General features: G+C 41.5%; 1 protein-coding gene across 16 annotated transcripts in view; it reads left to right on the top strand.

The window, feature by feature from the left end:
• The first annotated feature begins 674 nt into the window (after positions 1-674).
• Positions 675-26,647, top strand: part of TSPAN11 (tetraspanin 11) — a 219,821-nt gene continuing 193,848 nt past the window's right edge. For 12 of the 16 annotated variants that reach the window (XM_073314502.1, XM_073314456.1, XM_073314474.1 and 9 more), the window contains exons 1-3: positions 675-800; positions 12,729-12,806; positions 19,848-19,945. In XM_073314502.1, coding sequence (XP_073170603.1) covers positions 19,859-19,945 — 87 coding nt within the window. In that variant the 5' untranslated portion in view covers positions 675-800; positions 12,729-12,806; positions 19,848-19,858. Of the gene's footprint in view, positions 801-12,728; positions 12,807-14,836; positions 14,877-19,847; positions 19,946-22,473; positions 22,551-26,647 lie in introns of those variants that run through there. The other 4 variants (XM_073314376.1, XM_073314385.1, XM_073314405.1 and 1 more) reach the window with 4 other exon arrangements.

The raw sequence follows: 26,647 nt of genomic DNA, 5'->3' as shown, positions 1-26,647 counted from the left end.
TTGCGAGTGGGGTATTTAAGTCCCAAACACAGGGTTTATTGTATTTAGTAGTAAGCCCATGAAACCCGATGTACCATATTTCCCTCATTCGCTGGTATACTGAGAATATGCCACATGGGATCTTCGGGATCTTCACAAGCCCTTTTCCCAACAGGAATTGGAGGCACTTAGGCCTGATTCCTCTCTCGCTTACACTACTGTAAATCAGGAGGAACTGGAAGAATTACCCTGGGGTTAGTTAGAAGAGAATGAGGGCTTTGTCCCAGATCTCACGGCTTTCCTCCTCTCCTGAACATTGTTCTGCTTCCTTCATCTGACCCCACATGAGGGCGACCAGCTGTCTCGATTTTATAGGGACAGTCCCAGTATTTGGGATTTTGCCTTATATGGGCACCTATCCCCCGGGGGGGGGGGGGTTCGGATTTTTCACACTTGCTGCCTGGTCCCCCTACCCCGGGTAGATCTGAGAGTGCATCTTTTAGCCCGGAGGCGCTGGGCCTGGTTCGCCCTTGTGCAGTCGGGTGACTGAGCAGACAAGGCGCGCGGGGTGTGTGTGTGTGGGGGGTGATGGAGAATCGGGCCCGTGCTGAAATATTAGAGGAGCGTCCCAGCTCTAAGGTGCTTTGCCTCTTTAAGACGCTCCTGCCCAGGCTGCATACACGTGGCCTCGGAGAGGAGGGGAAGGGGGCTCCCGGAACCATCGCATCCCTGCCCGGGGGGTGCCCGCGCCCTGCGCCCGCTGAGTGTGGCCAGCGCTCCCGGTGCTGTAGTTGTTGGGGTTGCAGGAGGTCCGCGCCGGGGTAAGTTGGGGGGCATGTAGCGGGGGGGGGGGCAGCAGCCGGGTTAACCCAAAGGTGGCAGGAGGAAAGTAGAGGGTGCTGTGCGGCCATCTTACCCAGCAGCGACTGAAGTTTCTTACCAGTTCATCGTGGGGGAGGGCGGAAAGGAAAGATTGAAAGGGGTGAATAAACCTGAAGGAAGGCAAGTGTGATGAGCAGCTCACGGCAAGGGCTGCTGAGACCGGCTGTGCGGTGTCCCCTCCTGCTTCAGCGACGCCCCCCCCCCCCCCCGCTCTGCTCCACTCTCCCCGCTTCCCTGGGCTAGACTGAGTATCCTTGCTGTCCCCTCTGCCTGCCCGCCCCAGCACCCCAACCCCAACTTAAAGCAGAACTCTGCAGCCTTGAGTGAGCTCCCTGCTCTCCCATATTTTCTCTGCTCTGCAGCATTACAGGAGTCCCCCTTGCTCTCCCGTATCCCCTGTGTTCTGCTCCTTCAGACCAGTGCTGCAAATACAGCCTCTTCCCAGCTTTCCCCCCTCTTCACCGCCCCCTCTGCTCCCCAGCTCCAGCCTGCCTTTCAGGAAGTAAAAAGGTTCCCTTGGTTTTCCAGCTTCCCCCTGTGATCTGCTCCCAAACCCAGCTACCCTGGCTTGTCTTGGAGCATTATAAGCGTTCTCCACCTTTCATCTCTACTCCCCTCAGAATGCGCTTCAGCCTTATAACACTTCATCCTCTTGTATTTTTCTTCATACTTTGAATATTGTGCCAACAGTAAGTGAGATGTTAGTTGGCAGTTCTCATGTATACAGCTAACTGGTGATCTCACTTTCTATCTGTCTAATGTTCCTTTGGGGATACAGCTCCTGTTTCCATACAGTGCTAGTAACCTCCTGATGCTTTAGATATATATTTCCTAGGATAAAAGTCTAGAAGGAATCCTTAAATCTGACTGGCTTTGAAAAGCCAAAGGGTGTCGATATTCTGGCAGTACCTCAGCACCATTTGCTAGTGGCTGACTTCAAAAGACCATTAAAAACTGACATTCGTTGATGTCTTAGTAGAAACATTTTAAATATTACGGACCACAAGGCTCTGTTAGAAGTTAAAGGCTATGCGAGAAGCTAGCTTCTCCTCTCCGTCTGCAGGGTTTTACACGCTCAGCTTTCCGCATGTCCAGATAAAAGTATTAAGTCTTCTCATTTGCACTGATGTGACTCTACTAACTTCAGAGGAGTCACACACCTGGCATGAGCATTAGGCCCATACCCTTTTAAGGGGTAGGCTCTCATTTATCCTGATGTGAATCCACAGCAATTCTATTGGTACTATGCCTGTAGTGTTTGGAGGGGGGCTGGGAGAGAAAGAGGAGAGAATGTTTTGTTTCCCCCCTTCTTTCCCCACGCACATGCTTATAGGGTACCATGATGATACAGTATAAAAATATAAATTTAGACTAGATTTAGGTAGGGGTACATTGAGAGAGGAGCAAGTACTTCCCTTTAACATCAGTGAGTGCTTCATCGGAAATTTATTTTTTAAAGGGACACTGCCAACATGTTCTTATAAATAGAATTTTTTTAAAAAAAATCTGTGTTCTTTTAAATAACTAATTTTAAGCTTCTGTTAAATAACCAGTTGTTGTTCAATTAAAAGAAATGTCCTTTATAAAAGTTTTTCTGTTTCCTTGTGGATGCAAGGGAGAAACCGACTCGGGTCCTGATCCTGCTAATGTATCTGTTCAGGTTAGTCTCTGCATGTGTGTAGAGAAAGTTGCAGGATTAGATTCTAAATAACTGGCCATTCAAGAGAACAGTGATTTTGACAATGCATGGAGTGCTGTCAAGTGAACAAATGGGGGGAGGCATGTTAAAATGCTGATTTTTGCTACCTTTTCAGTTAGAGCCATTTTATGTGTTGCTTGGAATTATAGAAGGTAGACAATGTTCAGGCTGAAATGTGACTTTCAAATTGATGGTGCCTCTTTGAATTAAGAAAATAAAGTAATTTTACCATAAAAGAAGGTTGGTTTCCTCTGCTAACTATTTTCCCCCACTCTGATATCCTATAAATTAAGCTTGTTGATGGCAGTTAAATGTTTCTGGTATTCTCAAATCTATAGCTCTAGGACAGACTACAGGTGTATTTGATGTCAACTTGATACTTGTGTGTTCCTGGCCAAAGCAATCAATTGGATGTCAGTGGCAGAACACTAATAAAATCCTGATAACATGATTCTTAGTTTTCCACTATACGTTGCAATGCAATTATCAGATGTTTCTCAATATTGGGAGAATTTGCATCAGCAGTGTTGCAGGAGCACAGGAATAACAAAAAGGGATGAGGGATAAGCACAGAGGGACCCTGTATACCACTCCTAAGGGTGGTGTGCAAGCAATGGGTGGCAGGTTCAGCCAGCTGTGCTTGCCTGCTTCCAGTGAGCTTCTGTTGCCTCAGGAAATTCCTTCCCCAGCCCATTTGCAGTGAAATCAGAATGATTTAAAATAAAATAACTGAGTGTAAAAAAGATATTGGCTGGTATGACTTGCTGTAAATGAATCTTGTTTTGTTAAGAACAGTAAATGCTGTTTCTGAGGCTCCATGGGTTAAAATTAGAGCTGTGTGTCCGGGCTGTCTGCAGTGAAAATGAGTGATTTATCAAAACCATTTTAAATATTAGCTGTCCCTCTGTGCCAATTTAAGATGAAATACCTCCCAAAAAGGCTGCATGGACCCCTCCATCTTACTTTAGCTCCTCCTTTCTGACTCAGCAAATTACTTAAACCCATGCTTCATTTTAAGCATGTGAATAGGCCCATTGAATTCATTGGGGCAAGTCACTTGCTTAAAGTTAAGCATGTGCTCAAGTATTTTGTTTCCTGAATTGGGGCCTTACAAGCCAATGCAGTTTTGGGGTGAATTTCACCCTTCTGGAACAAGGTATGATCTGACAGTGTGTTCAAACTTAAGATGCATATATCTCAGCTATTGTACAGAAACTTCTGGAGCGATAGGAAGGAAGTTGAAGGTACAGTACAAAACCCATGTCTCCAATGTGCTTTTAAAAAAAATCTTTTCTGTAACCCACAGGCTCTTCATTTTAGGGTTACATTTTCAAAAAGATGTATTCATCTGGCCTGTGGAAAAGGGGCAATTGTGTGTAAAATTTTTGACAGGTGGCATTTAGTAATAAACTATTGTATGCCCAATAGAGAGCTCAGTGGGCCTGCAAGTAAAATTTTAATTTTGTCATCATTGGTGTTCCAGCTGGATACTTTGATTTATGGAGTTATGCAAATGAAAAGTGGTGTCATTCTGTTTTCTGTTTACTGCTCCTTTAAACATAGAGGAGTGTCTCCTTTCTACCCTGTCCTTGTCAGTGCCTACTGCAAAGTCTGCTATAAAGCAGCTGCCATTTTGTATTTAATTTCAGATATACAGTGTTACAGAGTAAGTCTCTGTCTCTCTCCAGTTGATTTCATATTTGTTCTTTCTTTCTTTTATCATTGTTGTTTTCTTTAATCTGAAATAAAATGGATCTTGCTATAGAAATACATCTGTGCTTTGTTTGTGGGAATCCATAACTGGCACCCAGATTTAGTTGATCAGTTCATGGTAGAGCTGTGCAAAACATTTGCACTGAACCCATTCAAGGCAGGCATGGATTTGGGGTTTGCCGCACTTGTGAACCTCAGCCCATAAATTACATGAGGTTCCTTAAGGGGTTGATAGAAACGTCTCCCCATAAAGAGCCCTGCACCGTCCCACCCTTTGACTCCAGCCTTGCCTGTTTGTCTTGCACCATCATGGCTAGAAAGGGCAGCTGGGCTTGTGGAATAAAGTTGGAGAAGGAGGGAAAAGGCAACGAAAAACTGGGACACGCAAACCAAGTCCTCTCCCTCCATTCCTGTCTGTTCCTTTCTCCCCACACTCATCCACCTAAACCTGCCCTTTTCAAACAAGAAACTAAACTTGGAATGAGACTAGATGTAACCTGCAGTTCATCTTCCAGTAAGGAGACCCTATAGAGCTCTCCTGTCAATTCCCCTCAGTGCTGCAGCCGAGATGCGTGGGGAAGAGCCATTTCTGTTTGAAGTCCTGCTTGCTAGCACTTTACTTCAAAAGACAAACTGGTGCTTTCCAGCCCAGGCCCCCCACTAGACAATCTGTTGGGCTCTTAAGTGTAGTCTTATGTGGGAAGCTGAACTAGGAGCTGTATTAAGGCTCTGAATTGAGTTTCTTGATTGAAAAGGGCAAATTTAGGGGGCGGATGAGAAGGGGGAGGCAGCAAGGAAAGGCTTGTGTGAAAGATGAGTGGTAGTTTTAAAGTGCTTTTTTCCCTTTTCTACCTCTATTCCTAGAAGTCCAGCCCTCTCATGATGTGCTGGAGAGAGCTCTGGGGTGAGGAGGTAGGGAGGGAAGACTTGCAAGAGCCTCTTTCTAATACTCCACCATCAGAAGGAAGGGAAGATTGGGTGATCTCCCCACTTCCAGTGGAATCACCCCATTTCTGGACATGACTAGATTTTCCCTGCCAAAGGGGGCTTCACACTGATTCTGAAGAGCCAGTGTTTTGCCTATGAATGCATCGAATGTCAGGTAGTTGGTGTTTTTAAAAAAAGATGTCCCACTGGACCATGTTGCCTGGATTTCCCTTGCAACATGTGCTCTTGTTCTTCACGTATGCGATGGTGCTGTTTGGTGGTGGTAGCCATTTCCAGCAAAGTGCCCTGAATAGGCGGTTGTTTTGGGTTGTTTTCCAGGTGGTGTTGCCTCACTTCTCAGTTCTGCTTTTGAGACAGTGTTTGGGTGAAACTCGGGCTTCACTGACATCAGTGGAGTCAGGCTATCACCCTTTGTGTTTAAATGGGAAAAGAAATCGATTCCTCAGGCCCACATCTCTGCCCCAATACAGCACAGGCTAATAAGGGGACATTTTTGTGGGATCCTTTTTCAAGCATATTTGCAACTTATCTCTGCAGCTGCCTTTTCTGGCCCTTTTCAACTTGTTTTAAGCCCCATTGTTGTTCTTATATAACAGCTATATTTACTCCCAGGGGAATTCTGCGCCACTGCACAATGCAGAATTTTGCAGAAATTAATGTGCATGCAGAATTTCCTTTCCCCCACAGAAATGGGCTGCAGTGTTCCTGGCTGCTACTAGGGGCCACTGAATCTGGCAGAGCCCAGCTCACACACAGAAGACACCTCCCGGGAGAAGGGGAGGGAGCTAGAGGGTTCCTGTCAGCTGCAGTTCCCCGCATGCCCTGAGGGAAGGAGAGAGCAGCGCACAGGAAACTCTGTGCAAGCGTGGGACCGAGCATCAGGCTGTTTCTCTCTCTGGATCCCTGGGCTCAGGGAGGAGAGGGTCTGGGCTGGGGGGGGGGGGGGGCAGGGCATAGCTGAGTTCTGGCGGGGTGGGGATGCGGGTATCTGGGCAAGCGGGAGCCCCGCAGCTGGGCTCTGGGGCGGGAGGGGCCGCAGGTATCTGGGCCGAGGGGGTACCTGCAGCTCGGCTCTCGCAGGGAGGGGTTGTGGGTGTCTGGCCCCCCTGGCTGGAATTAGGGTGGGGGGAGAAGATGGGGGGGGGCAGAGGAAACAGGAACTGGGTTGTCATGGTGGTTTCTTTAACTCTCTATTCCTGGGGGAATTTTAGTGTGTGTCTGTATTGTTACAGACATACTTGCTGAAAGGTATTTTCAAATAAATTATCAAAATAAATGAAACTGCCATTATTATGTAGTGTTATTTTGACAAATAAAATTTGCAGAATTTTAAATGTTTGGGTGCATAATTTTTATTTTTTTGTAGCAGAATACCCCCAGGAATATATATTGCAATAGCATCTAGAGGCCTTAGCAACGTCAGGGCCCATTTGTGCTCGGCACTGTATAAATAGAGTTATTGTCCCTGCATTAAGGTTCCTGGTTCAATTTCTTGAATGTCAGGGGCATAGTAGTTTAATAAAACAGAAAATGCTGGAAAATGGGTTAAAATGATATTATGAGAAACATACAAGAAAGGTCTCCATCCTATTTCCTTTCAAATGATATAAAATAATGGACCTAGGGATGGCGATTTGTATTTTTTGTGATGACGTCCCCATTATACACCATTGGGTGTTAGAGTTTTCCTGGTAATGTTACAGCCATGCACCATCAGTCAATCAGAACAAGGCTTTGGATAATGAAATGTACTCAGCCAGGCTCCACTTACCCTAACAGCAAGCAGAAGGGTATAAACAAAGGGAAAGCTTTGGTTGGTTACTGCTCTACAGGAATATGTGTTTGCTACATGAAAAATTACAATGTGATTAGGGAAAGATAGCTTTTCTTTTCAATCAGTGGAGAGATACTGACTAAAGAAACTCCATTAAAAAGACAAGCTCTTTTTAAAGAGTTTGCAGTGGAGTCTCTTAATAAAAATTGGATTTGACTTTCTCCCTTTTGCCATGCCACCTATTTTGCCCCGTGGGGGAAGGAGTATAGTCTGCTGGTTAGCAGAGGTGTGGGATTTAGGACTCTCAGGTTCTTTTTCTCCCTCTGCCACTAAATCAGTGTTTGATTTTGGTCAAGCCACTTAACTACTTTGTGCCTCAGTTTGCCCATCTGTAAAATGAATTACAATACTTCACAAGTGTTCTTCAAAGCGTAATTAGTCAAGGTTTTTGAAAAGCTTAGAGAGCCACACATGAAAGACAAAACAGGTTAGAGTGTTTTGATATTTACTATTAGTGTTATACCAACCCAGACTGTTCTCTGTAATAATCCAGCAACCAGTTTCTATTATAAAGGGTGTAAACATTTTGTTTTTATTTCTTCTTGACATGAAGCACTTCATATTTGTTGCATTTATGATTCTTAATGGTTAGAGGTACGTAAAGTCTTAACTGGGATGTTTGCTTTTGGGGATTTATAAAACCTAACAGTCTATAAGGTAATTAAAAAACCAAAATTGCAAGTTTTACAGCAACTGTAAAGCATGCAGCTTCCTCAAACAGAATATGGTGCTCTCTATATGTAGTACTATAATGTCCTACCTTGAGTATTTGTTGGTTTAAGGGATCAGCTGGCAGAAAGCCGTATAAATAACTATTGATTTGTTTTCTGGTGATCTGAAAGAGGGAACACTTTTTTCCCCACTCTGATTTATGTTAAATGTGAAATTAATGCCACTCTGTGCACTAATAAAAACAACACAATTCTGCATATATTAACTGTTTGGCCCAATGCATATACCTATGTGTTTTGACCCGTTTGTATTCCTGCCTCATGAGTATTCATTATTTGCCCCAATGCAGTTCTATATGTTGTTTCAAAATCTCTTTTTAAAAATAAAAAATAAAAATTTTATACTGCAAAATATTAAAAAAAGAATTCTTTGTTCACTTTTAAATTTGACAATAACATCAGGGTAGTCACACAGAATCAGTAGTGATCAATGGACAGAGAATCACGAGATATATTTGTGATAAGAAGCAAAATCTAATCCCAAATCTTTGAGGGGTTTTTTATTTAAAAGGAAATCTGTATTATCTCAGCAAACTGACCTCTCTATACTGCAGTATCTCAGCTGCCTATGTAACTTCTTTGACTCGTTTGATTATACTTGTTTAATCTCCCATGCACTGTCTAGTCGGTATACAGTTTCAACTTCTGATAAAAGCCAGTAGTCCAACTACCCTATCTTTGAATGACCTCATCCAGGGATTAACCTTTTGGCTAATTATCACTGCCTGGGTTTGGGCCTTAAATCTTGGTATAATAGAATCCCATTCTTGCTTTGCTAAACATGATTGAAAGGTAAATTTTCTAACTGAGCTTCCTTCGGAAAGGTAAATCGAGTGGCTTTTGTAGTAGGCTGCCTGTTTTATTTCAGATTCTTATAACTGCCCATCCTCTCATACAGTCAGGAATGCATGCAACTCTTAATTCACAGATGGGGATATTTTGCACTGTCTCTTTACCCTTTAAAACCTGTGATTCAACCATTGAAGAACTGCTGATCGAAAATACCGAAATCTTCACATCATTCCAAACGTTCTACAATGTGTAATACGTTTGAAATTACAAATCATGGCACAGAGTTTTCTGTCAGTTAATAAACTCATTGCTCTGAGGACAATTTTCTTATGACCTAGGCATGGTATTGGATGTGAGTTAATATCTCTAATTGATTTCATAATTTTGTAATACTTGAGTTTTTCTAGATTTTTAAAGCATGATTCTGTTCTGACAAGTGACTATGTAAAAATAGCATCTTGTTACCAAACAGACCTGCTGCTCCCCATGTGTGTTCAGAGGCACATCTCCTCACTTTAGTGACTAAAGTACATTTTTTACACCTTTTCACACCTGTTCACCTTCCAGAGCCAGCCCAACTCAGGGAGAGCGAGCTGGATTCTGTGATTTTTCATATATCAAATAAATGGTTTACTAAATTCCAGGTTAAAGTTTAATCACTTACACCAGTGAAAATCCATGCCAATAGGATTGGTTTGCCTGGTGTCTCTAAGATGTACGCTTAAAATAGAGCTTGCTAAATTTGTGTTATTTCCCAGAGCAGGGAATGAAGAGATTTATTTCTCCCAGAGACTCAAAAAGGACCGACCCTTTAATTATCCCTTGATCCTTTGGATAGTCTGCATATAGAAATCTACAGATAAGGAGACTTGATTTATTTTTATCTTCTAGATTTTCATTTACATGTGCTTAATTAAAATGTAAGTGCTGTATTGCTCGTAAAGAGCTGTTGTTTTTTTTAAATCTAGTTTAGGGTCAGCAAAGGATCTGATGAAGGCTGATTAGTGTTACATGTCAGTAGGTGAACAATAGCAAAAAAATTGAAAGAAGTGACTGGAACACTAGACAGGGAGGTGGTGGGCCTTGTCCACATGCTGAGGATCTAAATATCAGCATATTTGGGGTTGGGAAGAAATTTTCCTCTGGGTCAGATTGGCAGAGACCTGGGGAGTTTTCGCCTTCCTCTGCAGCCTGTGGCATGGGTCACTTGCAGGTTAAACTAGTGTAAATGGTGGAGTCTCTGTAGCTTGAAGTCTTTAAATCATGATTTGAGGACTTCAGTAACTCAGCCAGAAGTTAAGGTTCTATTACAGGAGTGGGTGGGTGAGGTTCTGTGGCCTGCAATGTGCAGGAGGTCAGACTGGATGATCATGATGGTCCCTTCTGGCCTTAAAGTCTATGAGACTATTTAAATCTCATTGTTAATATGGTTTAAAGCTCTGTGATCTTAAACTACCAAGTGCAAATGCATGACACTGTATGTCCCAAAATGAATAGTTACGAGCTTTCATCTATATTTGACCCAAGACCCAAATTCCTGACACTTCTCTTAGAATGGGTCATGAAGGAAAACAAAAATAATGGAGAACGGAATTTCAAAAGATTTGAGGTACATTTCATTCACATAGTTAAAGTATTATCCCTAGCCTCTGTTTGCCAGAAGTTGAGAATGGGCGACAGGGGATAAATCACTTGCTGATTACGTGTTCTGTTCATTCCCTCTGGGGCACCTGGCACTGTCCACTGTCGGAAGACAAGATTCTGGGCTAGATGGACCTTTGGTCTAACCCGATATGGCCATTCTCATGTTATGTTCTAAGACCTTACATATGGAAAAAGCTTTTGTCATCAAGATTCACTGGCAGCAGAACTGCATTGGCCAGATTTTCCTCATGCCAGTTTTACACCGGTGTAACTCCATTGACTTCAATGGATTTGATCCTGATTCTAATTGAAGTGAGAGGAGAATCAGGCCCATCATTTTGAGGCAAGGCTACCCTTATAATAAAACATCTCAATGAGGCTCTGTAAAACCTGTTTAAATAATTAGGCCGTTGTGGGTTTATGTCCCAAAAACTAAGAGTAAAAGGGCATAAAACTGATTTGAAAGTTATTCTTCCATTGTAGGATCCCTTACTTAAGTCATTAGAATCCCTTACTTAAGTCATTAGATGAGCTTTCTTGGTAGCCAGTCTGTGCTACTGGAAATGCCATTAAGCATGAGCCTGGCCTCTTTCAGAAACAGTTGCAAGAACCACCTCTTTGCCCAATGTGCCCCAAGAATTGAGCAAAGCACTTAAGCATTTATTTAACTTTAAGCCCACTTGCTGAAGTGCTCTGTTGGATCCAGGCCCACATCTTGTTTAACCGACTTGCAAAACTGCATGCATCAAGAAAACAGGGTGTTTGGTCTCTCTCACTGAGACCTTGAAAATGAGAGGAAGAGTCAGAGCATGCTAAATTCTACCCTCATTTAAGTGACAGCAGAATTTGGCTCAGTAAAAAATTGCTTTGCAGTGTCACAAAATGGCCCCAAAATATGCTGCTATCTTTCTTTTCAAACCCTTGAACACCTTCCTCCATTACCATAACATTTCCCAACATCCCACAGATACTGTCTATCGGTATTCCATGCTATAGGTGAACTTGCCTTTTCCCTTATTCAGCCCAGACTAGGATCATTCCAGATAGTGTGAACCCATCGGTGCATGAAGTACGAGAATGAGACAGTGTCATATTCTCGGTGGGTCTGCACTTTCATGAGAGCTTTATTTTACTTCTCTAAATGTCCTCGTGAAGATTTTTTTTCCGGCCAGGAGACATTAACTGAGATCTGTAAGAACAGGGAACAAATCTGAGTGACTATGCTAATGAGGTGATCTTAATATGGGAGTGACTACGTTAATAATTATATTCAGGCACACTCAGAGCCTTAACACCTGAACTAGATGTATCCAGAAGTCTGAGCAGATGTAGAGCGAGCCGACTGACCAGACTGTTAATAGGGACTCTGGTTGCTTTCTAAACAACTACCCTCTTAAGAGCTTCACCAGAAGTTACTTCTTCAGGGCTGTTTACACGCTGCTGTAAGTTGGCATCAACAGTTCAGACTATTCTTCAATAAATATGGATTATACACATCTGCTCCTTCTGCTACTTTGTAAAAAGAGCAGACCAAGGTCATCTCCTTTTTGGTGCAAAGGTCTGAATGTAGCACCACTTCTGCAGGGTCTGATTTAGGGGCAGGCAACCGAGGCGGCTGCTTGGGATGCCAGGCTTGCCGGGATGCCAGGCTTGGGGTGCTGTTTTTGTTGTTAGCAACAAAAGGGAAAATAGAATGTTTGAAATGAAATGTTTCAGGTATTCCATATGTGGATTCATTTTTCACTCCTAGAATGCTCTGAAGCTTTGTAGAATCTTATGGAACCTTCCAGACTTTCTGAGAACTACATTTTCCTCGAATCTCCTAGACTGTTGTCAGCCATGCTCTCGTGGGTATACGAGGGGTGGGAAGTTGGTTCTAAGGGTAGAAGTTTATTGGTTCTAAGGGTAGAAGTTTATTGGAACATGTCTGAGGGTGAGATGTTACCTGTAATCAGTTTCTTAATGTATTAGGCTTAGACGTGCGTGTTTTTGCTGTATTTTGCTTGGTGACTTACTTTGTTCTGTCTGTTATTACTTGAAACCACTTAAATCCTACTTTTTATACTTAATAAAATCACTTTTGTTTATTAATTAACCCAGAGTAAGTGATTAATACCTGGGGGCGCAAATAGCTGTGTATATCTCTCTATCAGTGTTATAGAGGACAGACAATTTATGAGTTTACCCTGTACAAGTTTTATACAGAGTAAACCGGATTTAGTTGGGGTTTGGATCCCATTGGGACCTGGGTGTCTGGGTGCTGGAGACAGGTAAACCTGCTGAGCTGTTTTCAGTTTAGTCTGCAGCTTTGAGGGTGTGGCCCAGACCCTGGGTCTGTGCTGCAGCAGGGGGACATGTCTGGCTCAACAAGACAGGGTTCTGGAGTCCCAAGCTGGCAGGGAAAACAGGTTCAGAGGTAATTTCAGCACGTCAGGTGACAGTCTCAAGGGGGGGACCTCAAGGGGGTCTCTGTGACCAAACCTGTCACATCTATATCTCTTTGCAGCTTTTCTGAGCCCTCAGGAGCAACATCTTCAGGAACAACTTCTTTATTGTCTTTGACCTGGGTCCTGATCTCACACAGGTATGTATCAACAGTGGCTCAATGGAAAATAGAATTATATGGTGTAAACTTGCTGTAACCCAGATCAGGACTGTATCCTTTTGATATTAGTGGGAATTCCATGCGTGAAATGAAGGTAAAATTTAGTCTTTCCTGTTCAATGCCTGATATAGTGGCAATTTTGTCTGATTTATGCAATTCCTACTCTCCTCCAGTCACTAGCCTCTGCAGAAGAAGTTACATGGACATTCTCTGTTGCTGGATGAAATGCCACCTCTTTCCCTGTTACCTAAGCCTGTAACCTTTGATCCTCCCTCACTCTCACCTTTTAACATCCAGGCTGTATGCAAGTCCTACCACTTCTTCCCCCACGCCATCTCCAAGATAGCAACTTTTCTGTCTGTCTGTTTTGATCCCTCATCATCTACTGATTTGACTACTTCAACCTCCTCCTGTCTGGCTCCTTGACACCCATATCGCTTGTCTTCTGTCTATTCAAAACTCTACTCCTAAGATCTGCCTTCCCCTTTGAATCCTTCCACTGGCTCCCCCTTCTCCATAACATCCAGTTCAAGCTTCTTGTGCTGTCTTTCAGAGCCTTCCAAAGCTCAGTTCTCCCACTTAGCTGACCTTGTGTTTTATCACTGCATCCCTTGACCCCTCAATGCTTCTAGCCTTGTTACCCTGTCGGCTTCTCCCACAAATGTTTTCATGCTTCTTCCATGCCACCCTCTGCATAAGGAACACTTTTCCTAAATTGATCCTTAGGCTTCTACCCTCTCCACGTTTAAGTTTCTCCTCAAGACTTACTTTGGCCTGCGTGAAACTGGCCAGCTAGTGTTCATTGACTCTGACTATAAAAGCAAACCCCCATCTGTTTTATTCCATGATGCCATACACGAGTCCATGCAGAGTAATCTGTAATCTTTTTGAGACTACGCTGTCATCTCCACCTTAATTTTAAACATTATGCTTAAATCCCATTGTAGTCAATGGGATTCCAACCTGCCCAAAATTAAACATGTGCTAAAGGTCATTGTTGAATAGGTGTGGACTGCTCAGTCGGTGCCTATAAGTGGAGCTGAAATGCAGTGAATGGAAGTGAAAGTCCAAAACCACTATAAACATGTTCCATGGTAATGCTTTTTTTTTGGCTGAGGATTTAGAAAATGGAGATGACAGTACTAAATATTTAATACTGAGTAGGAGATGCTTCGTTTAAACCGGAGATGACCCAGAAAGCAAGAGAAATTCACAGACTGAGCTTTACACAGCATGAAAATGCACTCATTTTTGTCAAGAGAAGCATTTTCCATGCCCACCATCCCCTTCCCTATCATAATGCGTTTGGGAAGGTCCGAGTACTTTTTCTGTGCTTGGGAAAAGAGCGTTGTGACAAAACCTTGCAACCTAGAGACTGCTTTGGCCACCACTTTGGGATGCTCCCACCACCAGAGAGTGTAGTCAACCTCACTTTCAAGACTGGGCCTGATTTGGTAGCAGTGTCCTGTGTCGCAAGTCCCCAAAGCTGGCCCAGTGAGAGCCTTACCCTCTGCGCCCTGCCACTGCCCTGCAAGGCTAGACAAAGAAACTGCAGCTGACGCCCCGCAAACAGAGGATGCACTCACTGGCACAGCGGGATCAGCTGACTAGCAGTAGACAGCTAATTGGATACCTCCTAGTGTAAAGCTTCTTGTTCCTGCCACACCTTTTGTCTGAGTAACTATTTGCTAGGCTTGGTGCTGGCCAGACCCCGGAGACCAAGTTTCTGCCTCGTCCCCTGGTTCCTGCTCCTTATTCCTGTTAAAACCCCTTGTTCCTGGTTTCTGCTTCCTGGCCCTGACTCCATTTACTGACCCCTAGCTTTACCCTGGGCATGATTTCTAACTGTGACTCCAGCTGTGATCCCTGGTGTGGCTTCTAACCCTGACTCTCTATTCTAGGCTCTGACCACTAAGTAACACCCCCCACATTATGGGTCCTGACAAGATGCTCTGTAGGCTTAAGTGGCGTCTAAGTGGCATTTGAAAGCCTAACATGCACCCTGTTCACTGGGAGCAGAAGGCCAAGCAGAGGCCCATGCACCATCGTGTAAGACGTTTTTTTGAGGACTTAAGTGGTGCATATGTCTTATGTGGAGCTCTTTACAGAGGGGTGAATTTCATCCTATATGTGGCTTTCCAATTGGGAGAGGGCAGCTTTTTACACAAATATTCAGTGTGATTGGACTTTCTTTTGAGCTAAGGGCTTATCTAGACGTGCAGTTAGTGTGTGGCAAGCTGGAATGTAAATCTACAGTGCACTAGCATGCAATGCACATGTCCGTGTGGACCTTGCTTCATGCACTAAAATTTCCTAGTGTGCATTGGCCTACTGTACCGCCGTTTCAAAGCAGAAACTACGAAAAAGCATACATTGTAATTGACAATTTCCCATAAGAAAAGTATCACTTTTAATAGAATCTTTTCTCTTTTCTTGTGGATGGTACAGTTGGTGTCTGATGTCTCAGAATTCAGCAAGCTTTGACTTTCTGAAGCATTTGGACTGGATAGGAAGGGGTGGTTTGTTTTGTTTTATTTTATATGATGCAAATCGAATCCAAGCCAACTGTTGCTGAGGTTCGGGAAACTTTGCAGTGAAGTGATAAACGTCAAGCGGCAGATAGCGAAGATTTTAAAATGACAGAAGTGTTCAATCAGTTTAGATTGAAGTACCTAAGGCATTGAAGTGTCTTTATAGAAAATATTTACCTCCAGATAAGGGTAATGAAGCATTTTCAGAGATGCTGGAGGATGTGTCATTAGCAACTTCAGTAATAACCAAGGATTTTAATTTTCAGTTGCCACAGATCAATTGGAATATTCAAGCACTGAATGATGAAAAGGGAAGGGATTGTGTTAATAAATATAGGATCAGTTTTCATATTCCTGTGTGTTAGGGAAAACTGGTGAGGGTTACATTTTATAATCTCTGCTTCTGTGAAGAATGTATAGTAAGGGAAGAAACTATAAAGGGTACTGTCATTTGGGAATTTATTTGTATTGTGTTAGTGCCTAGGAGCCTCAGTCATGGACCAGGACCCTATTGTACTAGGTGCTGTACAAACACAAAGCAAAACAGAAAGTCCCTGCCCCAAATAACTTACAATCTAAGTAGTCATCTGAATAGCCTCATACTCTAATGTGGTTTCAAATTTCAGCTATTGGAAGCTATTTTTGGACACAAATAGAAGCAAATTAAATCAGTTTGAGTTCTAATCCTGGTTCTGATGGTGTGTGACTGTGACCATCACAATTTTCTGAATCCAGTTTTCCCATCTATAAACTGGTGGGTTGTGGTTGTGGGAGGATTTTAATTATCAGCCCTGCCCACTCAGCCTAAGTGCTTAGACAAAGTTTAGGTTATTTCCCAACTGTCACCAGTAAATAAAAGTACTGGAGGCCAAATTCTGCTGTTGGTTACACCTATGCAACTCCATTGTCTTCGGTCATTTCCCTCTTGTGACACCTATGTATGATGTCTTAAAGGAGTTTCCTAGATTCATAGCATGAAATCCTGGCCCCATTGAAGTCAGTGGCAAAAATCATTGACTTCAATGGTGCCAGGATTCACCGATGCATTTTAGGGCCAGAAGGAACCATTATGATAATCTTTTCTGACCTCTTGCATACCACAGGCCATATAATTTTACCCAATAGCCCAGGGGTGGCCAACCTCAACCTGAGAAGGAGCCAGAATTTACCAATGTACATTGCCAAAGAGCCACAGTAATATGTCAGCAGCCCCCCAGCGTCTCCCACCCACCAGCAGCCCTGCCAATCAGCACCTTCTCCTTCCTCCTCTTCCTCCCGATCAGCTGTTTCGTGGCATACAGGAGGCTCCGGGGGAGAGGGAGGAGCGAGGGCACGGCAGGCTCAGGGGAGGGGAAGGAAAGGGGGCAGGACCTGTGACAGAGCCAAGGGTTGAGCAGTGAGCACCCCCTGGCACATTGGAAAGTTGGCGCCTGTAACCCCAGAGTAGGTGCCTATACAAGGAGACGCATATTAACTTCTGAAGAGCCTCATGTGGCTCCGGAGCCATAGGTTGGCCACTGCTGTAGTAGCCTAAGGTCCAACCTGTAGCACAGGTGTAACTGATTGAAACTTACTAAACGACTTTGGTGATGATGCACAAGAAGGAATGGAATCCAGCTCCCTTTCTGAACTGTGTGGGTTCTGCAGGGATAACCGGAATAAAAAGTAGTAAAAGCTTATTTTTATGTTCTGTGTAAATAGATCTGACTCTGAATGCACACAGAGCAGATCTGTTGAGTAGGAAGGTGCAATTTTTACATAATCACTTTCAAAATAGAACTTATCAAATTCCATATAGTCATCTAATTTTTGCTTAAATACATTAGTACCATTTGACTCCACTACCTAAGTAGGATGTTCATTCCTGCTGTTCTCATGAAAATAATACAATTTTAATTTCTGCTTCCCTATAATGCCTCTTCAGTTAAACCTGTGTTTCCTCTAATTCTGGTCTCCTCAGTGTCCTCAGATCATCAGGTTCAATTTTATACTCTTTTGAGAGTATAACTACTTCAATCCCGTCCTCTCTGAAAACAAAGTATCCCCAATGTTTTTTTTAAACAATCTCGTCTCATCGGTAAATCCATCCTTTCAACTTATCAATTTATTTGCCCTATGCTTACTGTCTTCTGCTTTGATGGTCAGAAATGGACACTGCATTTCAAATACAATCTAATCAGTGCTATGTAAAATGACATGCTATCAATGATAGCAGAATATCCTTGGATTTATATAATCTACTACTCTTTGTTGCCTTCTTTGCTACTAAATACACAGTCAACCAAAAATGTAATGTTTGAGTCGACCAGTACACCCAGCGCCTTTTCCTCTGCCACATTAATTCATTTGATGTCATATAAAACTGTATTTACTTTGGGCATTATTTCTACCTAAGGGCATCATTTTACATTAAATTTCATATTCCACCTCGGCGTCTGTTTGTTTGCCTAATCCATCCCTCTAAGTCTTCACTATTTTCTGTATTTTGATAGCAGTTGCATATCGTATCTTTGAATTACTAATAAAAATACAAGGCCAGTTCCTGTTGGTCAGTTGGCAATACCCTGTTCCAATACAGAACCCCGTGATGCTCTGCCTCACCAAATGTCACAGAGAATACGTATCTTTAATGCCCATTCTGTTTTCTACCTACTAATCAGTCCCCAAGCCATTTTAATAATATATTACCTAACCCGGTGGCTCTCAACTTTTCCAGACCACTGTACCTCTTTCAGGAGTCTGATTTGTCTTGCGTACCCCCAACTTTCACTTCACTTAAAAACTACTTGCTTACAAAATCAGACATAAAAATACAAAAGAATCACAGCACACTATTACTGAAAAATTGCTCACTTTCTTATTTTTTACCATATAATTGTAAAATAAATCGATTGGAATATAAATATTGTGCTTACATTTCAGTGTGTAGTATACAGAGCAGTATAAACAAGTCATTGTGGGTACAAAATTTTAGTTTGTACTGACTTAACTAGTGCTTTTTATATAGCCTGTTGTAAAACTAGGCAAATAAGTAGATGAGTTGATGTACCCCCTAGAAAACCTCAGTGTGCCCCCGGGGTACACATCCCCCTGGTTGAGAACCACTGAGCTAACCCATATTTTGTTGGTATACACATTTAATACATTGTGTAAAACTTTCTGAAAATGCAGACGTTCTGGAGGACTGAAAATTCCTCTTATTGTTCTGGTCAGTTACCTTCCTCTTGTAAAACCTAATTTTATCACCTCTTGACCTCATCAGAATGAAACCAATCCACCTCAGAGTTCCAATCGCACATCTTACCCTGGGAAAGAATGTTTCTAGAAAGCTTGGACCAAATCATACAAAGTTTCAGACATACCAAGCTTTTAAAATTTCCCTGTCGTTCACATTCTCCCAAAGCTTTTTTAGGCTGGAGATATTCCTGAGATAGATGAAGCTGTATAAGGAATAGATAAGGTTGTCTCAGAATTTGTGTTCCTAATGTGGTGCAATGGGTTACTTGGATAATTTTAATTCAAGCATTTCCATACTTTGGAATATTCAGTGTAGTTTATAAAGATGAATCTTAACTTGACATTTGCATGTTCTCTTCAGGGTATTTCTTGTGATTGAAAGAATCCATCATTTAATTTAATCCTTAACTTCTGGTTAGCAAAGTTTTTATTGGGAACATTAATACTTCCCATCTATCTAGACCAACAGATATATTTAACATGATTGATTTTTCACAAATTGTTCCTTAATTTCAGTCTTCTGACTTTAATTATATGTTTTATTGCATTTTACACCTAATTAACTCTGCAGAGCCAACACGCTTAGAGAGAGGGAGTTGGATTCTAGTCCTTCCTGTGTATAATCAACAAAACTGATGACTGAATTCCAAATATAGTAAACTCCTGTTATCTGAATTGCCTTGGAGACATCCAAACGTTCTGCATAACTGGGTGTTCGGATAACCAGAAGCCCTATTAACTAACATAGGGCTACATGGGGGACCACGTTGTAGATTTGGATAACTAGGATTTTTGGATAAAGGAAAGCTGGATAACTAGAATTATACTGTAGTTACAGTTGTTTTAACCCACTGAAGGCAATGGGGGTTTTACATATGAGGCTGAGAACAATGTGGGTCACTAAAGATTTGCATGCAGAATCTTTATTACGGGTGATGAACTTAGCAAAAAGAAAAGAACCCAGCTTGATGCTAAGAGCTCAACGTGTGTTTGCAGGGCTGGGAGTTAGAAAAAATTCCTTTTTTTATTTGCAAATTGAGCATATTTGATACAGAAATCATTGAAATTTGGGGCCTCATAATGTCATTTTAAAGTCACTTTTCAGAGTAAGACCTCACTTTAAATTCTGTTCTAGAAGAAAAGGGTGTGTCTCAGGGTTTTTAGGGGAGGAATAATCTGTTTGAAAATTTAAGGTGTGTGTGTGTGTGTGTGTATATAAATAAAAATATATAATATATGTTTTTGTTTCTAGAGACTCCAACAATGTCTCATTTCAACAAAACCGAGCAAGATGACTGGATGACTGTTTATCTGAAGTATCTCTTGTTTGTGTTTAATTTCTTCTTCTGGGTAAGTGTGACTTCTATGTAATTCTACAAAATAAACTTGTTATGAAGACACCTTTTCTTTGCTCCTGATTCAGCAGGTCATCTCTATTCAGCAAAGCATTCTTAACTTTAGGCATGTGCGTAATCATTGACTTCAGTGGGACTTAAACAAATGCTTAAAGTACTTTGCTGAATAGATATGGACTTAAGCGTATATTTAAATGTTTTGAATTGATATCAATGGGAGTTAGGCACCTAATATGCTTAGGCACTTAAGAAAATCCCACTAATCCTAAATGACTTTCCCTCAGGCACTCAGCATTTTAGTGGCATAGCTGCTTAGGGTATGTCTACAGTGCTGTTAAACACCTGCAGCTAGCCTATGTCAGTTGACTCAGGCTTGCGGGGCTAGGGCTACTGGGCTGTTTAATTGCTGTGTAGACACTTGGGCTGGAGCCCTGACTCTGAGGGCCTCCCCGTTGCGGGGTCCCAAGGCCTGGGTTCCAGCCTGAGCCCGAATATCTACACCACAGTTAACAACCCCGAAGCGCGAGCTCGAGTCAGCTGACTCAGGCCAGCCGCAATGTTTAATTGTGGTGTAGATATACCCTGGGGTTTAGATTGTGAACCCCTTGCTCATATTAGTGAGCACTGACTCCTCGGGTAAATAATTACTCACCACCGTGAGCAAAAAGTTCACAGTCTGGCCCTAAGCAAATAAACCCCTCATCCATTCACAGTCCTGTGTGTGCACTGCGTGAACGAAGACTGAGTATGCCTCCTCTGCAATCAGGGGTACGGTAACTTGCAGGAGTGGACATACCTTAGCTAGCTTTCATCTAGCTCGCTCAGGTCCTGAAGCAGTGAAACTGTGGAAGTGCAGGCTTCAATGCAGGCTGTACAAGTCCACTTGGAACCCGGGATAGTTGCTCACAGGGCTAGCCTGTGCTGAAGCACATGCTGCTCTAGCTTCATTGCTTTGGGACCCAAGCTGGCTAAATTAAAGCTAGCTCATGTATATCTACCTGAGCTGCAGTCACACCCCACAATTGCAGGGCAGATATACCCTTAAAATCTCCTTATGCGGGTAGGGAGCTACTGTTGCTACTTGGACTTTTATTTCTTCACTTACCCATAATGACAGTGGCTGAACAGGAGTGTGTGGTTTTGGGGTGTTTTTTTTTTTTTAAAGCCCTAGTCACAGGAGACGTTACACTTTTTATTTATGGTTGCAATTGATGAATTGCTCTTTTAGCTGTATTTATATTTTTGATGTGTTGTTTTGCGTAGGGTGGATTTGCCACATTTATGTAGTTTGCCTTTTATTAAACAGCACCAAGGCCCACTTTGCATAATCGATAACTTTAGATTTTCTAAAAACTATTCCTAATTCTACTGGGCTGTGTTTAAAAGAGATCATTTGATTTCTTTGTGCTCCGTTCATCTCCATAAAAATGCCTTCTAACAGGTGGTTGAGAAAGTTCCTGATTCCACAGGACCTGAAAGTTATGGGGTTAAATGAAGGGCTTCCCTTGCTTCCTCACTATTTTCAGAATCACTTTTAGCCACAGCTTACTTGGAGGCTTTTCATGCTGCTCACATATTGCTTCTGTTCACTCTATCCCTTAGTACATCATTATATTTAATCTTAACGGCTGTTCAAGCTTTAGAATCTTCTTTTGAGCTACTTGACTCCAAATTGAACTTAGTGGTTCTTATATCAATTTCTTTGGAAAAAGATGTTAAAAAGCTGTGTGCGAAAACTAATGAACTGCAAATTATATCGGATAGTTTGAACACCCATGGGTGTGCTAGTAAAGGACAATCCACTACATCAAATGAAAGAAGAGGTTTTTGAAAATCGTATGTAAGCTTTTAGTATTAGAAGGATAGTTTTGTACAAGACTTAAATAGTTTGGATGTTCATGTTAAGTTCCTCTTGTTTCTGGAAACAACATTGGAGAAGACTTTTGAGCCGTCATTGCAGATTACTAATCTTTTTCCTGATGCCTTCTAGATCCTTTCAGACTTCTCATTTTAATTAAGTTTTATATTGTACTTAGAGAACAACTTTTATGTCGCTAGTTGATTGGGAGAGGGTAAGGCCCTTCAAGTTGGGCACGCCAAAATGAGGGCACCTCTAATGAAAGGCCACTTTTGAACATTTCTCCTGATGGTGCTCCATAGAATCACAAAAAACCAGCTACTGGTGTTAAAAATCTGAGCTTGCATCAGGTTGTTTACATCAAGGCTTCTTTCTGCATAACTTAGAGTGCATGCAAACATCAGGTACAGATGGAAAGAAACTTCTCATTTTTTTACTGCAATGATGAGTAACCATTTAAATGTCTCACCTGCTGAAATAGAAATACCTAGTAATGAAAGTCTAGATGGGCTAGAAAACAATTCTACAATAGCTTCTATGCCTCTGGATTTCAATAGTATAGTAGGCTTTGCTGTACCATTTCATGTATATTAACTAAGCACTGCTTTTTAGCCAGCATGGACAGCATTCTTCTCCTGTTACTTTTTTTTTTTTCTTCTCTTCAGACTTTATTGGTATGGAGCGTTCTGAATTGGCTGAAAATGTTTTGAGAGCTGTGTCTGAAGAATCTGTCAGTTTTGCTGTATGTTTTATTTTTCTCTTTTTGAAAATTTTCTCTTTGAAATTTGCCTGCTGGGTGACCTAGGGCAAGTCTCTTCACCTCTCCATTCACCTCAGTGTCCCAATCTATAAAATAGAGATAATGATACTGACTAGGACTGTCCATTAAGCGCAGTTAACTCACGTGATTAACTCAAGAATATTAATTGCGATTAAAAAAACTAATTGCACTGTTAAGCAATAGAATACTAATGGAAATTTATTAAATATTTATTAGATGTTTTTCTACATTTTAAAATGTAATTGAAATCAATATAACATAGTATACAAAGTTGACAGTGCTCACTTTATATTATTTTATTACAAATATTTGCACTGTAAAAATGATAAAAGAAATAGTATTTTTCAATTCACCTCATACAAGTACCATAACGCAATCTCTTTATTGTGTAAGTGCAACTTACAAATGTAGATTTTTTTTTTTGTTACATAACTGCACTCAAAAACAAAACAATGTAAAACTTTAGAGCCTACAAGTCCACTGAGTCCTACTTCTTCAGCCAATCGCTAAGAGAAACAAGGTTGTTCACATTTACGGGAGATAATGCTGCCCACTTCTTATTTACACTGTCACCTGAAAGTGAGAACAGGTGTTTGCATGGCACTTTTGTAGCCGGCATTGCAAGGTATTTACGTTCCAGATATGCTAAACATTCCTATGCCCCTTCATGCTTCGGCCACCATTCCAGAGGACATGCTTCCATGCTGATGACGCTCGTTAAAAAAATAATGCATTAATTACATTTGTGACCGAACTCCTTGGGGGAGAATTGTATGTCCCCTGCTCTGTGTTTTACCTGCATTCTGCCATATATTTAATGTTCTTGTAGTCTCGGATGATGACCCAGCACATGTTCATTTTAAGAACACTTTCACTGCAGATCTGACAGAACACAAAGAAGTTACCAATGTGAAATTTCTAAAGATAGCTACAGCATTCGACCCAAGATATAAGTCTGAAGTGCTTTCCAAAATCTGAGAGGGACAAGGTATGGAGCATCCTTTCAGAAGTCTTAAAAGAGCAACACTTTTATGTGGAAACTACAGAACCCGAACTACCAAAAAAGAAAATCAACCTTTCTGCTGGTGGCATCTGACTCAGATGATGAAAATGAACATGCATCGCTCTGCACTGCTTTGGATGGCTATCGAGCAGAACCCGTTATCAGCATAGACTCATGTCCTCTGGAACCGTGGTTGAAGCATGAAGGGACATATGAGTCTTCAGTGCATCTGGCACATAGATATCTTGCAACACCGACTATGACAGTGCCATGAGAATGCCTGTTCTCACTTTCAGGTGACATTGTAAACAAGAAGCAGGCAGCATTATTTCCTGCAAATGTAAACAAACTTCTTTGTCTGAGCGATTGGCTGAAGAAGAAATAGGACTGAGTGGACTTGTAGGCTCTAAAGTTTTACATTGTTTTATTTTTGAATGCAGTTTTTTTGTACATAATTCTACATTTGTAAGTTCAACTTTCATGATAGAGATTACAGTATAGTACTTGTATGAGGTGAATTGAAAAATACTATTTCTTTTGTTTTTTACAGTGCAAATATTTGTAATCAAAAATAAATATAAAGTGAGCACTGTACAGTTTGTATTCTGTGTTGTAATTGAAATCAATATATTGGAAAATGTATAAAATATCCCCAACTATTTAAATAAATGGTATTCTATTATTGTTTAACAGCGCGATGAATCGCGATTAATTTTTTTAATCGCTTGACAGCCCTAATATGGACCTCTTTGGTAAAGTGCTTTCAGATCCACTGATGCAAAGTGCTACATAAGATTTAGGTACTATCACTATTTATTACATTTTGTCAGTTTAATCACTGTAACTAGTTGTGCGACCCTTACTCCCCTTGATGAGAACTTACTGAGTTGAGTAAACCCACTGAAGTCAGAGAGACTGCTTGAGTGAATAAGTGTTCACCACAATAAGTAAAGTCTTACCCCACTGGGTCTTAAAGGTCTGATCATGCTCACTTTATCTGCATGTGGGGGATACCTTACATGCACAGATCTCCCCCTTTTGCAGGAAGACTGGGGAGAGGAGACAGCCATTCTTTCCAGGTCTGGGATTCCACATAGTTGGAGCAGATGAACAGTGATCATCTTTCATGCTGAGGCAATGTTAAAGCTAGGAAGGTATATGCAGGTAGAATACTAGGAAACATACCATGGAGGAGATAAGAAGAAGCACCATATTCTTCAGAGTGTCTTCCCCACAACAACCATCTCTGTTACAGAGAACTGTTTTGCCTGTGCGGAGCCATCTCTACTCACATCACAGATCCAGGCTGCTGCCAGAAAACACACACAGGCTATTTTTTAAAAAACCTGTAACTTATGTGCAGAAGTTCAAGCACATAATGTACTTTATCTCTCCTTCATACTGAATGATAAGTTTTATATATTTATAATACTATTGTTTAGAGACCATGGGTCAAATTCTTGTTTTTACACCAGGGATGAATTTGGCAAGTTGGCCTTATGATTAACATCACAAGTATTAAGAATTTGTATTAGTGAGCTATCTATAGGCGCCAACCAAGATCAGGACCTCATTATGCTAAATGGTATAGATACATAGTAAGAAACAATCCCTAGCCAATATAGCTTGCAATTTCAATAGAGAAGACAAAGAGTGAGAGGTCACACACAGTAGGTAAGTAATAGAGCTTGAGTAGAACCCAGATCTATCCACTAGACCAAACTGCTTTTCAATAATGGCAAAGTTGTAGCTTCATACTCTCAGGGGCCTTGTCTCAGTTTCTATTTTTAATCAACTGAGCTTTTCCTGAGTAAACACTGAATAAAAATGCCAGGTTTGATCCACTACATTAATGCAATTGTGCTGTTAATATAGTTTTACTCAAATGTATATCTCTACAGTGTTTTGTTTTGTTTTTTAATTGCAAACTATGAAATTGTTGGCACAGATGGGCTAGGTGCTAACATTTTTAAATAGAATTTGCTTTTAAAGCACTGCTAAAATAAATTTTCTGTTGATTTTCCACAAAATGGTGTATCTGCCTCATTACTCAAACTTTTTTTGGCACCCACTGGATTTTCAGAGCAGGAATTTGGTATCCAATTATTTAAAAAAAAAAAAAAAGGCATTAATCCCGAACCTTGTTGGAATTTTAACAATGCTGCATTCAGTCGGTTCAGATTTCAGCATATGGGATGACTGAATAAATACAAAAAGAGAGGCGGGAGACTTGATTAAAGTCAGTGGACATGGTACCACAGGCTCATTTAAGAGGCCTTTGCTTTCAAAGTCCAATTTCTAATTGATGAAACCTGGAGAAAACCCCCATCTTTCAGAAAGGGGGGAAACGGTTTGTCATTTAGGACATCTAGACTATAACTGCATTTAAACTCTTTGCACATTGTTATTATTTGTATTGCGGTAGCACATAGGGGACCAATCATGGATCAGGACCCCCATTGTGCTCGGCACTGTACAAACACAGAACCACATCAGAAAACAGACCCTGCCCATAAATATTTGCCTTCTAAAGTAAAAGTTCATTTGACTAGATTAGTGACTCCTTCCTGAGGAAGGAATAAGGATGCAAGGAGGGAATATAGCTGTGGGATTTGTAAGGTAGATACAGTGCCCTATTGTAAAAGTGTGGGCCATCCTACATTCATTCACCACAGGAGTCTGCATTACATGAGCCTCAAAATCTCTCCACACTTGCCAACATCTTTGCATCTTAGCTTTGCTGTTCTGAAGAGTGAGATCATGTTTCCAGCTGGTTTTAAAAGTCTCATGTGGGATTAGAAATTCATGTTTTGTTTTAGACAGGGCTCAAATAGTGATATATTGTCAATGTGAATGGTTTCAAGGCATTGGTGTGGACACACTTCTGCTTGCCCCAGAATGGCTCCCTGAAGGATCTGTGTCGAGTGGTTCAAGTTGGAGATGGGTCCTGAGAGATCTGGGTTCTATTTTCAGTTCTGCCACTGACTGTGTGCAAAGTTGGGCAAATCATTTAGACCAACATTGTCAAAAGTGGCTCCTACTTTTGGGTACCTCC

Source organism: Lepidochelys kempii, chromosome 1 (genome assembly GCF_965140265.1).
Source record: "Lepidochelys kempii isolate rLepKem1 chromosome 1, rLepKem1.hap2, whole genome shotgun sequence".
In the NCBI taxonomy this organism is placed as follows: Eukaryota; Metazoa; Chordata; order Testudines; family Cheloniidae; genus Lepidochelys; species Lepidochelys kempii.
This window is presented reverse-complemented; position numbering and strand designations above follow the sequence as displayed.